Below are 15,472 nucleotides of genomic sequence, written 5' to 3' on the forward strand. Positions count from 1 at the left end.
AAGTGGAGTTTATTTGAATGCTATTTAAATGTTAGTATTAATCCAATGACAGTAACAGGATTGCAAATTGAGTTTTTGCTCAATATACATGCTAGCTGTGTTAGCTCCTATACTAACTGGTCAATAACTAACTTAGTTAAAGTTAGAAAAACGTTATTAATGCATCTTTTCCTGATAAAAAGAGTAACAGTGTTGCATAGGTTTGAGCGACACACCGTTATAGTGGAAAACATTGGGACAAAAATGTCATTTCTGCTGAGTCATGTAGCTCACTTTTATTTCTCTTCCTCGAGATGGCTAAAAATGTTTTAGTAACAAAAGGGAAAGAATAATTACTTGTATTTAAAATGTGTCAAATGTATGACAATTACAAGGAAGACATATCAACATGATACCAAAAAAATGGTTTTATCTGTTTTATTTACTATGTAAGGTGACATACGGTATGTCCCTCCCATCAAGAAGGGAGGGACATGCATACCTCCCATCACATACCTCCCATCAAGAAGGGAGGGACGAGAAAAAAGCCATTTTAGTGGGTGATTAAGTCTGTTTGGTATTTTAAATGTTTAGAAATCATTCACTACAGCTGCAGTTATATTTGGTCTATAACAATCATTTACACAAGTGCATGGTTCTGTATTTTGTGCATTGCTTATCTGAAATGTAATTTGGGGGGGGGGGGGTCAGTAAATCTCCAAATCTGTAATCACACACACATTCACTCAACTAATTCATTTTATGTTGTCCTCTAGTTTCTTCCTGGTCGAGTTGGAGCGTTGCATTCAAAATCACGACCTATTGGCCGACCTCTTCATCAGACATGTGAGTTGTGTTTATTTAGTGAAGCATCCGTTTTTTGGGAGCGTTCATGAACAAATGGAGAAGGCACGGTGGATGACTGGTTAGCACATCTGGCTCACAGTTCTGAGCTCCCTGTGTGGCATTTTCATGTTCTCCCTGTGCCTGCATGGGTTTTCTCCAGGTACTCCAGTTTCCTCCCACATTCCAAAAACATGCATGGTAGGTTAATTGAAGACTCTAAATCGTCCGTAGGTGTGAATGTGAGTGTTAATTGTTTGTTTGTTTAACCTAACCCTAACACTCTGCCCTGCAACTGGCTGGTGACCAGTTCAGGGTGTACCCCACCTCTCGCCCGAAGCCAGCTGAGATAGGCGGCAGCACATCCACGACCCTAGTGAGGATAAGAAGTTAAGAGAATGGATTGATGGATGGATGGAAGAACAAATGGAGAAAAACAGCAGCCGTAACCAATTCTCCTCTTTTTGCTTACGTGTGTGTGTCTGCACTACAGGAGCGTCGCCTTCACATGTACGTGGTTTACTGTCAGAACAAGCCGAGATCAGAGTACATCGTCATCGAGTATGAGTCCTTCTTTGAGGTACTGTACATTTCTGTGCTTTTCCCACATACCTTAGAGCAGTGATTCTCAAAATACGGTACGAGTACCACTCGTGGTACGCTCGTGGTAAAATAATTACAGGCTAAGTATACTTTTGATTTAAAAAGAGTTGCATTTACTATTTAAGAACTGAATGTTTTTAAACATTTATTGAAGTATTGTTTATTTAACTTAATGTGCAATACATTTTAATTAATCATTATTTAAGTGCAGTTTATTTTTTTAAATTTGCCTGTGTAGTGTTGATGTTCAAACTGATATTTACAGTGGCTTACAACGATATTAAATATACTTTTTAGGGATAAAATCTTATTTTTATGAACACTTAAACCTACTATGTTACTGTTTTGTTGGTCAATTGTTGGTCATTATGGTGGTACCTGTAAGGCTAAGTATTTCTTTAGGTGGTAGTTGGTGTAAAAAAAAAAAATTAAAAAAAAAGGTTTGAGGACCACTGCTTTAGAGCAGGAATTCCCAACAACTGTGCTGTGGAAAATAATCCTATTGCACACAATTGGTTCAAAAGTTATTTATTTACAACAAATAATGTATCTTTGTGGCACATCTGCCTCACAGTTCTGAGGACCGGGGTTCAAATCCCAGCCTCGCATGTGTGGAGTTTGCGTGTTCTCCCCGTGCCTGCGTGGGTTTTCTCCAGGTACTCCGGTTTCCTCCCACATTCCAAAAACATGCAATGGTAGATTGATTGAAGACTCTATATTGCCTGTAGGTGCGAATGTGAGTGCGAATGGTTGTTTGTTTATATGTGCCCTGCGATTGGCTGGCGACCAGTTCAGGGTGTACCCCGCCTCTCGCCCGAAGATAGCTGGGGTAGGCTCCAGCATACCCGTGACCCTAGTGAGGATAAGCGGTACGGAAAATGGATGGATGGATGTATCTTTGTTCATCTATCTTTGCCAGCTACATACTGTATATTGACAGGCAGAACTCTAGCTTTCCCTCAGCTCAATGAACAGGCGGAATGTTTCCTGATTAGTATCCAGGGCTACCCACGAATCGGTGGTGACCCGACTTGGCATTCAAGTCTGCTGAAAAAAATGAACGGCGAATCATAATTTTCTGTTTCTAATCACAACAATTTTTTAAAAAAACATACTTTTTACTTTATTCTTTTATTTTACTTATTATTTAAGCTCTACAATGCTGCCCCATCACATTCAATGAAGAAGAAATGCAAAATATTTCACCATTTTTAACCTTTATGGCCGAAGACATTTAGACTTACTGCACATAGTTTCTGCACATGCCCGCGTTATAGCTCCAACGAGAGCTATGCATGAAGTTTGTTTAAAAGGAAAACAAACTGAGATCTGCGCGGAAGGTGGCTCATGTTAGCCTAGCCTCGAGGAGTTGCAGAAATATTCATAGCAGTGCCACAACCAAAGCCAAAAAGGAGACATTGCCGAGGTGGACGGCGCCCGCATCAGACTCAGTGGGAGAAAGTTTATCCAACACAGCATGAAAGATGATTAGAGCCAGCTAGGTAGCCAGCAGGCTAGCTAGAAAGGCGGGAGCTTGTTCCAAGGCAGCGAGGATTTTCTGCACAGACAGGCACAAATCAGACCTGGGCTTCTACCATTGGCCATGGTACAGTGAGGGACCCTCATTAAAGTAAGCCATTTTAAACGAAAAAGAAAATCTTTTACAGAGAGTGATAAGGCAGCTAAAAATGTATCAGCCAAAATGTGCCAGCGTACTACTCTGCTTCAGGTTTAATAGATGGTTTTCAAATAATCACCACAAAGTAAACAGCATAGTTTGATCAGAAATAAAGTTGAGTTAAATTGAGTTTGAAATAAAAGGTTAAAACAATTCAGTGCAATAAATTAAATCATAATCTCAGTTGTTGCTCATTTGACTTTTATAAGGTGTGAATACTTAGTGTTATGATTTGTAAAAAAAACATTTTATTAATGGATGTGCGTGCGTAGGAGATCCAGCATGAGATCAGCTGCAGGATGTCCATCAGTGATTACCTAATCAAGCCCATCCAGAGGATCACCAAGTATCAGCTCCTGCTGAAGGTCACATGACAAGTCACATTTACAGAGCTTTTCACATGACAGAAAATATTTAAAGATGATTTGTGTGCATCTCAGGATTTCTTGAAGTACACGGCCAAAGCTGGGCTGGACTGCGAGGAAATTGAGGTGGGTTTCTAAAGTGCTGACTAGACCATTCTGTTGGACAGATTTCACCATGTCATTACTTTGTTTGTAGAAAGCACTGGAGCTGATGTCGCTGGTCCCGAAGCGCTGCAATGACATGATGAACCTCGGCCGCCTGCAGGGATATGAGGTATGCTAATAACCAGAAACTACTCAGTCAGTTCCAAAATTCAGAGGTTGGAGTAATTCAGTTTTTAAGCCTTACCTTCTAGATTTAAACAAGTCCCAGGATGCTGTGGAAAAAAAATAAGCAAGTCAAGTCGAGTTCCCATGAGGGATGATAACCGTGAGCAAAAACATTGTTTCGTGGTATTGCAATTACTTTTTGAGATATTTGGATGAAATCACTTTTTTTTTCCAGCGCATGCGCTCCATAGGTACAGTACATCAGTAAACAAAAAGAAAATTAACAATATAATTTTTCTGAATACAATTTTTATTAATTGCTACTTCTATGTTGGCCATGCTAGTTAGAGAGTAGTCAATAGTATTTATTTCACTAATTGTACTCTCGTAGCTGGTTGCAAACGTTCATTTTAAGACAGTGTTACAAATTCAAGACTGTGTTACAATGTATTATTACCTTGAATTAGTTGAAGACTGTTTGGTGGCACTCTTGTAAATGTGATATTTATGGTATTGTAAGTCAGGGGCGGTTTCTGATATGGGCGATATGGGCTGCCGCCTTGGGGGGAGGGGGGGGGGCACTGAATGAGAGCAGAAGGTAAGAGCAGACAGTTTAAAGTTTTGTGTTGTTATTCTCGGCGTGGTTACAGCAGACAGTAATACATCCATTGATCATTAAAGAGATTGTTCATCGACCACCTCCTGGTCTGCCTGTCAACATCTGGGCAGATGCTACAATATATTCACACTCCGTCCACTTTACACTCAGTAGACCATAGCAGACATCTCACCTGAGAGGAAATACAAAGTTAAGTCAACAAGCCCTTTGCTGGAGTACTATCTTAGCCACAAATATTGAAAAAGTAGCTGAGGTTTATCTGGTGTTCTCTTCCACTTTGCGTGCACTGCTTTGGGATGACAGGAAGGACAAGTGTGATCACTGTGTTGCGTAACAATGTTGATCTTGCACCAACGCATCTTGAGTGGCCTGATGTGCGTCTGTCCTCAGGGGAAGTTGACCTCTCAGGGTAAGCTGCTGCAACAGGAGACCTTCTGTGTGTGGGAACAGGATGGCGGAGTTTTGTCTCGGAGCAAAGAGCGCCGGGTTTTCCTGTTCGAGCGGGTCATTATCTTCAGCGAACTCCTCCGCAAAGGATCCAACAACCCCGGATACCAGTTCAAGAACAGCATTAAGGTCAGACTGGTCCAGACTCATTAAGGTGGTAAAACTGAAGTTCAATAAATCCTCATTTATCGCGGAGGACACGTACCAGACCGACATGCAATTGGGGATAAATAAGAGAGACCATACGGGGGGAAAAAAACATATTAAAAATAGTTTTACCCTTCCCACTCACTTTCAACACATTTAAACTTTTTAAACACACTTTTTAACATATTTTATAGTGCCTCTTCTCAAACTCTCACTGTCAAGAAATGGAAGACTATCATATAACAGACTTGCTCGAGACACTCGCAAAGCATCAAGCTGTTCATTTGTCACATCCAGTAGAAGTTCACTGTAAAACTGACACATAGAACGAAAGAGAATAAAAGATTATTTAAACAGCAAAATGTTCAATCAAACCTATACAATAATAAAAGCCGACGAGCTCAATGCTGACATCAATTGCAGAATGCTAATGGGAAGTAGCATTGATGTTATGGTTTGTCTCTGAATTAAACTACATCTACAGCCAGTAAAACTCAGTGCCGCCTGGCATGGTGCGGCACAACGTGGTAGTCCATTGAAGACACGCAACTTTAAATTCAGACTTGCCTGTATAGCAGAAAACCCTTAAAAAAAAGATGGCTTAAAAATCTGTGCTATATCGGGGGTTCACTGTGGTTGTGTCTTCAGGTGAGTTACCTGGCCATGCAGGAGAGCGTGGAGGGAGACCCCTGTAAATTTATGCTGTGGTCTCGCGGCTCGGCGGAGCGCTTCACGCTCCAGGCGTCCTCCACCAGCATCAAGACCACATGGGTGGAGAACATTGCCGCCCTGCTAGATGCTCAGAACAACTTCCTGTCTGGTGAGTGAAGGGATGGACACGTTGCATCGTTCCATGAACCTTTTTGATATTTAATGCCACTGTTTAGCTCTCCAGTCTCCTATCGAGTACCAGAAAAAGGAAGGTGGGATAACAATGACCCGCCCGCTGTCGTCAGGACGATCACCTTCAGCCCCACCCACACCAAATGGCCATGCTCCTCAGCCATTGCCCGACAGCGATCAGGACGTCCAGGTGGGAATAAAATCCTAAGTGGGCTATACACAGCTTGATTTTTAAAGGTTCCTGTGCCATGAAAATGTTTTTAAATTTGTATAGTCATTGATGACCTTTTATCGGGTTAGATAATTTGGGTTCGGAATTCCTACGATGCCCTTTTTCAAGCTTTTCTAGTTGTTCTTTTTCACCTGGCAGTTGACACAGCCTGATTTCTCAATAATATTCAACATGCAAATAAGCTTTGCTCTGATTGGATCGGTGATCTTCTCAATTTAAATATAGAAAACGGCTTCACTCTGGCTGGTCGTTGACGATATCTCACCAGCCAAGCATTGATAGCGACCTCGCGTTTGGATTATTCGATGTGGGGTCTTGCTGTCATCGTGAAGCAGAATTCACCAAGAATTGGATTGTTCGCCCACTAATAGGGAAGATGAGTGGAAATAACAGTTGTCAACTTACAACCCCACAGAGGAGGGGGCCAGTGAAAATAAAAGAGCAGGATATTTTGAGAGCCTGGTCCGGCACTCCCATTCAATCACTTCAACATTACTGGCGCGCGGCGTTCATCACTTGTGCACATTTTGGCGGCAGTGGCCACAAGCTTTACTATTTAATCCACTGTTACATTATAAAATATGAATATAGTAAAGTATTGTTGTAAACCACATCCCCTTTTATATACTGTACTTCCAGCAAGATTTTTAATAAAGTCATCCGCCATGAAACTCAGCACAATTCGGGTTTCTGAATGCTTAGGAATTTCCCCCAAAATAAATTGAAGCCATTTATTCCTCAACTCATCTGAGTTTGGCCGGTGATGCAAAGCTTTGTCACTCAGCCGCTTTCCCTGGGATGAGTGGGCGTGTAACAACCACAAAGTGGGCAAGTACTTGAATATTAAATGACAAAATAAGTCAGAACAACTGCATTTTCAAATCCTATTGTTTTGAAAGCGGTTTCGTGTTCAAAGGCTTATGCATTCAGTCGACAAACTGCATAGATGTCAAACTTATTCCAGGTCACAGACACATTTTGACCTATGTTGTGCATGAAATGGTAGGACAAAAATTGCACCATACAGCAAAGAAACATGCCAGGGGTGACGAGTAAAAATTTGATAAAAGCAAATTAACCTTGAGTATATTGTTCATTCACTTAGTGATTTACATTGTGTGCACATTTGCCGTGTTGCTTTTACGGCAGTTTCTGTACTTTATTTCGGCTCCGTCGCCAATGTGTTTGACAGCTGCTGTTCGGCTGTGGCTCAGTAGGTAGAGCGGGTCATCCAGTGACCTAAGGGGTACCTGGTTCGAATCCTGGCTCAGACTGTCCGCATGTCGAAGTGTCCTTGGGCAAGACACTGAACCCTAATTTGCTCCCAGTGGCCATGGCAGCAATTGCCCGTTGGTGTATGAATGTGTGTGTGAATGGATGAATGTGAGGCTTTGTAAAGCGCTTAGGGCTCTGTGGTAGTGTAGATAAAGCACTATATAAGTGGTCATATTTATGTCATTAAAGGTCTGTAGAGAAGTGTACTGAGAATGGTGCACTTATTTCCATGTTTAAGTACTTCTTTGTCATGTCAAGTCTGCACTAAGTAGCTCATTTAATGTAGCTCAAAGCTACGCATGAATATTTAAACTATTGGTTCATATTGATGTCATTTTGTAACTTGTGAAGTATATTGCCAAGTAAGGAACTAAGTAAGGAGCTAATGCAGTCCTGTGGATACAATGGCGGTCCTGGACCAAATGGCGTCCTGTGCGACGTCCCAGGATTGTGTCCCCTATCAATGGGGCGAGGGTGCTGGCAATGCATGCACAAAATGTACTCCCATAAACTGTGCACCCAGTGCGCCGCTCAGAATTTGCGCACCGATGGGCGTTCTGCAACAAGGGTTGAGGGAAGGTTGGAGTGCCGTCCCCCCTTCCTCTAGGCAGAAAAACATCTGGAACTCAGGAATGTGTGGATGATTTTAATTCATAATTCATATGTTGACTGAGGCACCATAGAGCCAATATTACATCCCAAATACTAGAAAAGGTTGGTTTGGTAAAATATGACACCTTTAAAATCAAGTAATACGTAAAGTAACTAAGTTACTTTCTCAAGGTAACTATGACAACTCTGCTCATGACCTTTGTCCCCGTAGGAGTTGGTGCTGGTTCTTCAGGACTTTGTGGCCGTACGCGAAGACGAGATCTGCGTGTTCCGAGGAGAGAAGGTTCAAATTCTGGCCTCCAACCAACAGGGTCAGAGTCTCGTGTACCGACCAGCAAATAGCGACTCGCCGGCAGCCGAAGGCTGGGTGGCACGCAGCGCACTCGACACACAATGACACACACACACACACACACACACACACACACACAAAGAATCCCTGTAGCAGGTAAAGTTAGGCCCGCCCTCCTTCCTGTGGTTTCAGTGTAAAAACACACCTCCAGACATCATCCATTCAGGACTGCCATCTGATTGGTCTCCAAGCCGATCACAGATGACACCACAAACTTTGCATCCGGGAACCTGCCGTTGCCTAGCAACTAGACAGTTTTAAAAAATAATAAAAATAAAAAAAGAACCGGATCTTTTGGATGTCTCTGCGTGACTCTGCCCCCGTCATGACGAGGATGCACATACTGTATAGTGTACTGCATACATGCCACTGACTGGATGAAGATTATGATGATGGATATGAAGATTAATGGAATCTGTTTTTCACCTTAATAGAGAAACTGTTTGTCATATTCGTGTGTGTGAGAGAGGGAGTGTATGTGTCAGTGTGCGTCTTAGTGGCGTCTTTCTGTGTAGGTTTTTATCCACTGATCGTTAGGTGATGCCCCACTATAGCATTGCCATCACAACCAAGTTGTGTTGGCGGTTAAACCTTTATTTCATGATTTTTGTTTTGTTCTGGCACACCAGAATAGACCTTTTCATCATGTTGTCACACATACAAGGGTGGCAAGAGACAGCGCAATCTCCGACGGCACCACTAGTACACATATGCTTAAGTGTGCCGCACTCTGGAGCTATCTGGTGAACAGTCATTTTGAGACCATTTGCTCAGCAGGTTTCTCTTAATGTGTGTGTGTGACAGTGTGTAATTTTCAGTGAGTTTTCTGCCTCATGAGGCCTTGAGACAAAAATCTGAGATGTTTGATATTTTTCACCTCGCTGGGTGAAAAACTCACTGTGTGAACGCTGCTCGAGCAAAAATGTAGGTGACCAATCAAAACGCATAGTCCTGTCACATGATTTCAAGATGGCGGCACCCAGCCCTCGCTGGAGTGGTTCGCAGTCGAGTGTGAAGTGGCACCTCCAATTCTGAGACCATGCTTCTCAGTCGAATGAGGGTGGAGTGCCCTTTTCAGGTCTGAAATGACGTTCTACCCCAAGTAGAGGAGTTGAAGTAGCTTGGGTTCTTGTTCACAAGTAAGCTAAGAATGGGAGATCAACTGGCAGATCGGCGCAGCATCTGAAGTGATGGGGACTCTGCATTGGTCTGCCGCAGAAGGAGCTGACCCGAAAAGCAAAGCTCTCGATTTACCACCCTCACTCATGGTAAGGAGCTGCGAGTTGTAACTGAAAGAACAAGATCACGGATATAAATGACTGATATGAGTTTTGGGAGGGGCTTGGTGTAGAGCCGCTGCTCCTCCGCATTGACAGGAGCCAGTTGAGGTGGCTCGGGCATCTGCTTAGGATGCCACCTAGACGAGGTGTTCTGGGAACATTCCACTGGGAGAAGGCCCAGAGTAAGACCCAGAACACACTTGAGAGACTGTCTATTGGTCTTTCTTGGAACATCTCGGAAAGAGCCGGAAGAGCTGGACGAAGTGGCTGGGGAAAAGGAAGTCCGGGTTTCTCTGGTTAGGTTGCTGCCCCCGTGACCCTTTTCAGCTTCCAGAAGCTGTTGCGGAGCTCTCTGTAAACCCCGCCTGCCCGTAACTTTCAGCTGTCAATCAAATATGTGCCTTCTCTCACAGCTCTGAAGCGGGGAGAGGAGAATTCCCAGCGATGCGCATCGCACACACACGCGGACTGCAGAACCACTGTGTGGCGACAACGCAGCCTCTGAGCCCCATGCTGGGACAATTTTCCCTCGTTTGCCTTTGTTTAAATTCACCTGACATTGTGCTGCTGTGGCCACCAAAGGGTGCATGTGCGACGACAGCAGTGTGGTGCACAGCGGACCCCTCGGTGATTCCGACCCCCATCTTTCCTCGCCCCACGCCGTCAGGTCCACCAACTGTGTGGCTGACAACCCTAACGCTGTTGTGCGGGACCTCTAGCGATTACGCTTAACGGCTGGCAAGGGGCCACAGGATGGCGGATCCTGTCCGGTTCGCCACTGCCTTGCAACGCAACGTACGTGGGATCAGACGGCACAGACATCATAGCCCAAACAACACAAAACACAAACTGTAGGGAAGATAGTCATAGTTTGATGGCTAACTGCGCATGATATACTGGTAGAACTGGGGCAAGTTAATGACTAAGGAAGTGGCAATTCCACCGAATGGCCACTGCATTTAATAAGGGTGCTTGTTGTTTATTGTGGAGGAGGGAACTCTTGCCAGAAATTATACACCCCTCAGCCAGCTTTCATCGAAAATTCTGGCCAATTGAGGTGATAGAGTTTTAAACTATACCTCAACAATTCATTACTATACTGTTCTCAGTCTTTGCACATTTTCAGCATTTCAAACATATGTAATGTATTTAGTAACAAAACATGACAATGACTTTGGAGGGGACTTTAATGAAACTGAAAACACTGATGAAATTATGTTACTCATTTTTATTGATGAGCCGTCACCATCCTGAAGTACCTGTATGAAGGAGAATGTGGACGAAGCCATGTGTACAGAGAAGGGCTGGGCGTGGCGTATATGCCAACCTTCTTCACAAGTTACGCCTCGGAGACCCTAAATCCTTTTGGCAGTATAGCTGACTGAGTAGCGAAAGTTTGAGAGAGTACTGGAAATGGTGGGCTGCCTGATGGCAGTCATCACTTTTTGAAATCGAAAGATCCTCCATCATATAAGCAGGTATAATCTGGCCGCTTACTGACCAATTTATCCTGATCTTGAAGATGTAGTTGCTGAAAACATTTCTGGGGCCCACCATCTTGAAATCGGGTGAACCGAGGATGCATTTTGATTGGCTACCTGTATTTCTGCCCTCAGCATGCAGCTCAAATAGCGCTCACAATGGTGATTTTTTTTTTTTTTTTTTTTTCACCTCACGAGGGGAAAAATATCAAAAATGTTTGAAATGCCTTTCAAGGTCTTGTGAGGCAGGAAACTCCCTAAAAACTGCTGAAAAATAAAAACTGCTTAGCAAACAGTCTCGAATGACTTTTTGTTCAGCAGATCACTCCAGTGTGTAGAAGACTTTACGTCATTTGACCAATGCAGAGAGATTGAACAGCGGAAAAGGAAAAATTTAATTTTCAGAAAATGTTAGCCTTCTTCTCTACCAACCTATAGTTTGAACATGTGTCAGTTGAAAATATGCTACGAGGCAAAAGATGGAACGGGGATCATAATTTAGATTTAAACTGGTAAGCTAATTTAAAAAAAAACAAAAAAAAGACATGGTGAAAATTCAGATATACAGTAGTTAACATCATTTAGGGACTGACTAATTTACGTTTCTGTTCCTTGGAATAACGGCCTAGATTTGCTCTTTTAAGGCTGAAATTGATAGCACGTCCCTTTAGAAGTGGCCACTAGGGAGTCTTGCGATCTTCTTTGTACTTCTACGACATCCACTCAATTTACATACATGTTCCGCTGAATTAATTTCTATTTATTGTTTTTAAGGAAATTGAAAACCCAAATAAGTTTGTGGTATATGGTATGTGTTATGTCGGCACACCCCAAACATACGTTTTTGTTATCGATTTTAGTTCAGGTCTGCGGTAGTCACTTGCATTCTGCTCCCTGGAAGCACCCTGATGCCTATTGTTTACAAACTTTCTGAAAAGGTCTACTGTCTCTCTTGGCCACCACCACCATTATCATCCCAACCTGTGGTGGTGCCACTATGGTGACTTCATATGTGCAGCTCTGCTCACTTTGGATATACTGATTATGCATTTCTCGTTTATGTTCATATATGACACTGTCTGTCCCGCTGTCCAACTTTTGCCCATCTTGCTTCCTGACTCTCATCTCATCCAGCATCCTGCCCATTTCCCTGTCCAAGTTCTGGTTTCTCTGTCCAACCTCTTTTCGTTCTCCTTGTACGGATCCTTCCTCTCTGCCCAATTTCTCTCTGTGTCCCAACTTCCTGTTTCCTGTCAACCTCTCTACATGTCTGTCTTTCTTCTGGTGCCATTCTCAGACAACACCCTCGTCCTTAAGGAACTATGCAGCCTGAAAAAGTAGTGCTGGGTTTAAGGTAGAATGTAGCGCTTAGTTTTTGACAGGTTTACAGTGATGTGTAGTTGCTTTATGTAGGTTTTAAGCTCGAATATAGTGAGCTATTAAAAAGAAGTAAGGTTGTAAAATTTCCGGAAAGTTTCCGGTAAATTTCCATGGGAAGATAAACTAGGGAATTTTGGAAATATTCCAAACTGGGAACTTTCCTTGGGAATAAAATGGTAATTGGTGGTAAATTAATGAAAGCTCATCACATTCAAGTATAAAGCTTACGTTGACATCCATGCAAAATAATACAATTAAACATGACAATTCAATACATTTATTTGGAATTAGAATTGTATCATTTTAAATATTTCATTGGGCAAAACATAAATGTTGACTTAAACATTACTCACCCCCCCCAATCCAACCTGTTAAAAAATGTTCAGCTACTAAGAGGCAACCTTCAATGTTGTCTATTCCCATGGAAAGTTCCCGACTTTGAAAAATCTGCTTTTTCAATTTTTTTTTATTTTTTGCAACCCTACTAAGTAGTGGGGAATTTAGCCCCTTGTGAGTCGTTTAAGGTGGAAAATAGTGACCACTGTGGTAGAATGAATACATTACATTCAAAGGCAGGGGTGGGCAAAATAGGACCCTGGGGCCAAATTAGACCTGCTCCAATCTTGAATTTGGCCCACCGAGCATTTAAATGATCAAGAGTACTGTAATATTTATTTCATTTATTTATGCTTTTTTTCCTAAAAATTATTTGATTAAAATGTATTTACTGTGTTTTTACATGGATTTCTAAATTGAATAATCGGTTAAAGGGGCTTTGCAATTTTCCTCGGACGTGATGGTTTCTTGTACCTATCACAAATTAAAGGCACAAGATGAGGCCAGAGAGGTGATTTGTTTCACACCTCTTTATCAAAATTGCTGTTTTAACAAAAAAAAAATTAATAGCAAAGTCCCCCTTTGATTAATTGTAAATAACTTAAAATTATTAAATAGACAATTTGAAATCATTTAAATTGGACTTAATTGTTATTAAATTAGAAATTATGCATTTAAAAATGCTAATCATTTATTATAACACATACACATTAAAAAAAATTTTTTTACCTAATCTACAAATAACCTGGGCCGTCTGTTCATTTTAACAATTAAATGTGGCCCTTGTGCACAAATGTTTGCCCACCCCTGTTCTAGTGGTTTAGAGGGAATGTGGTACACTATATCAATGCATCGCACTATAAATGATTTCAAGCGGAAATGCAGTGCAACGACAAAGGCTTTGAGGTAAAACATGGTGCATTACGTTTGATGGCTTTAAAGGGGAACTCACCCCCACTTTATTTTATTTGTATTTTTTGCAAGAATCGTTTGTAATGCGGCAGTATTTGTCAAAACAGGGTACTCTGATTAAAGCAGAGTAAATTGGCCCACAGCGCGTTGTGGCTTGCTACCGTAATAAATACTATGAGCAATCATTGTGGCGGCTGGATTAACTTTGACAGCCAGACCTCATGTTGCCACCAACATCAACACAACACCATCCCTAAACCAAGTTCTATCACTAACTACATTGCCATTGTTTAAAATTGCATGATACCGAGTCAGTTGATGGCGGCTAGCGGCCAGTGTTACTGTGGTTCTGATGTCACTTCATCCTATCGCCCAACATGGTGCCCGCCATAGATTGGCAAAATGTCCTCTGGTGCTTTCTTATTCCACTAACGCAGTATTAATCAGAGTACTGTGTTTTGAAAAGTGCTGGCACCTACAACCTCTTCTGGCAACAACAACAAAAGGGTTTAGTTCCCCTTTGGGATAAGATGTAGTGCACTGCGAAGGTTTTAAGATGGATTGTAGTGCACGCCTCAGTTTTTAGGCCTATGCTAGAGCACTAATAAAGGTGATGAAAAGCACACTATGAAGGGTCAAGATGGGAAGTGAGAGTTGGTGCTGCTGACTGAGTGCCAGCCCCGTTGGCGAGCAGAAGAACGAATCAACCAATCAAACAGTGTTATTTATACAAATCTAACAGCTGCTAAGTGACCACTAACAGCTCTGTGTCAAATGTTTGTAATAAACTCCATTTTTCATCCAAGACCAGTCGTAGCGTCCTTTGTCACATGGAGAAACAGTTTGGATATCAGCCCTCATTTCTGAGCCCATTTTGTGTCTTCTTGTGCTATAATCACCTCAATGTCATAAGAGCTATACACACACATATATACGACACTATCTATGAAACAAGAGTTCAAAGCATTCGGATAATCTCCCATCTCTTCAGAAAAAAAAAAAATGGGGCAAAAAAAGAAAACTCTAAAAAGGTCAGATGCCGCACCAGACAACGCTTTCACCTCGTCTACTTATATTTTTATGTTTTACCTTTGTTTTTACTTTTTGAGACTATTTTAAATTTTGAGCGCACCGTACCCCTAGTTTCATTTATTTAATTTTTTTTTAGCCCTGTTTTCAAGGCTGCTAGCTTCTGCCGCACCACTGCTAGACACCGACAAGGCTCTTCAGCTATCCCACAGACTTTGTGTCCAAAACGCCGACCAAATAAACGTACCACTTGCACCTTTCTCCTTGAGAGGCTTTCCCTGCTAGAGGGACGTGTCCACCAATTAGAGAATAGTTTGTAAACTGTAGATATGGAGGGTACACCTGATAGTGCAGGTTGTAGCCGACCTACTAGCCCTGATAGCAAGTATTTTATTTATTATTATTTAGTATGTTATTATTTTGACTTTGATGCCTGCAACACGTTCCAAAAAAGCTGGGACACGGGCATGTTTACCACTGTTACCATCACCTTGCCCTTTTTTTGTTGTTGTTTTTTTTTGTCCTGTTCGGCTTTTAGGTCAAGCAGAAAGGAGGATCTGTATCCCTTCTGTGCCGGTACATCACCTTTCCTTTTAACACCACTCAATTAGCGTTTGGGAACTGAGGACACTAATTGTCAATGCTTTGTAGGTGGAATTCTTTCCCATTCTTGCTTGATGTACAACTTAACTTGCTCAACAGTCGGGGGTCTCCGTTGTCATATTTTGTGTTTCATAATGCGCCACACATTTTCAGAGGGATACTCGCACACCTTTACTACGAAGCCAT

The 15,472-nt window shown here is 42.1% G+C and overlaps 1 protein-coding gene across 5 annotated transcripts in view; it reads left to right on the forward strand.

Annotated features, from left to right (window-relative positions):
* The window catches only part of LOC133406397 (kalirin-like), a 50,415-nt gene extending 39,208 nt beyond the window's left edge, over window positions 1-11,207 (forward strand). For all 5 annotated transcript variants that reach the window (XM_061683979.1, XM_061683988.1, XM_061683997.1 and 2 more), the window contains 9 exons: window positions 756-825; window positions 1,316-1,402; window positions 3,376-3,468; window positions 3,544-3,594; window positions 3,665-3,742; window positions 4,748-4,933; window positions 5,600-5,771; window positions 5,839-5,984; window positions 8,125-11,207. In XM_061683979.1, coding sequence (XP_061539963.1) covers window positions 756-825; window positions 1,316-1,402; window positions 3,376-3,468; window positions 3,544-3,594; window positions 3,665-3,742; window positions 4,748-4,933; window positions 5,600-5,771; window positions 5,839-5,984; window positions 8,125-8,310 — 1,069 coding nt within the window. In that variant the 3' untranslated portion in view covers window positions 8,311-11,207. The remainder of the gene's footprint in view (window positions 1-755; window positions 826-1,315; window positions 1,403-3,375; window positions 3,469-3,543; window positions 3,595-3,664; window positions 3,743-4,747; window positions 4,934-5,599; window positions 5,772-5,838; window positions 5,985-8,124) is intronic.
* Window positions 11,208-15,472: the final 4,265 nt, after the last annotated feature.

This window comes from Phycodurus eques, chromosome 1, assembly GCF_024500275.1.
Source record: "Phycodurus eques isolate BA_2022a chromosome 1, UOR_Pequ_1.1, whole genome shotgun sequence".
In the NCBI taxonomy this organism is placed as follows: domain Eukaryota; kingdom Metazoa; phylum Chordata; class Actinopteri; order Syngnathiformes; family Syngnathidae; genus Phycodurus; species Phycodurus eques.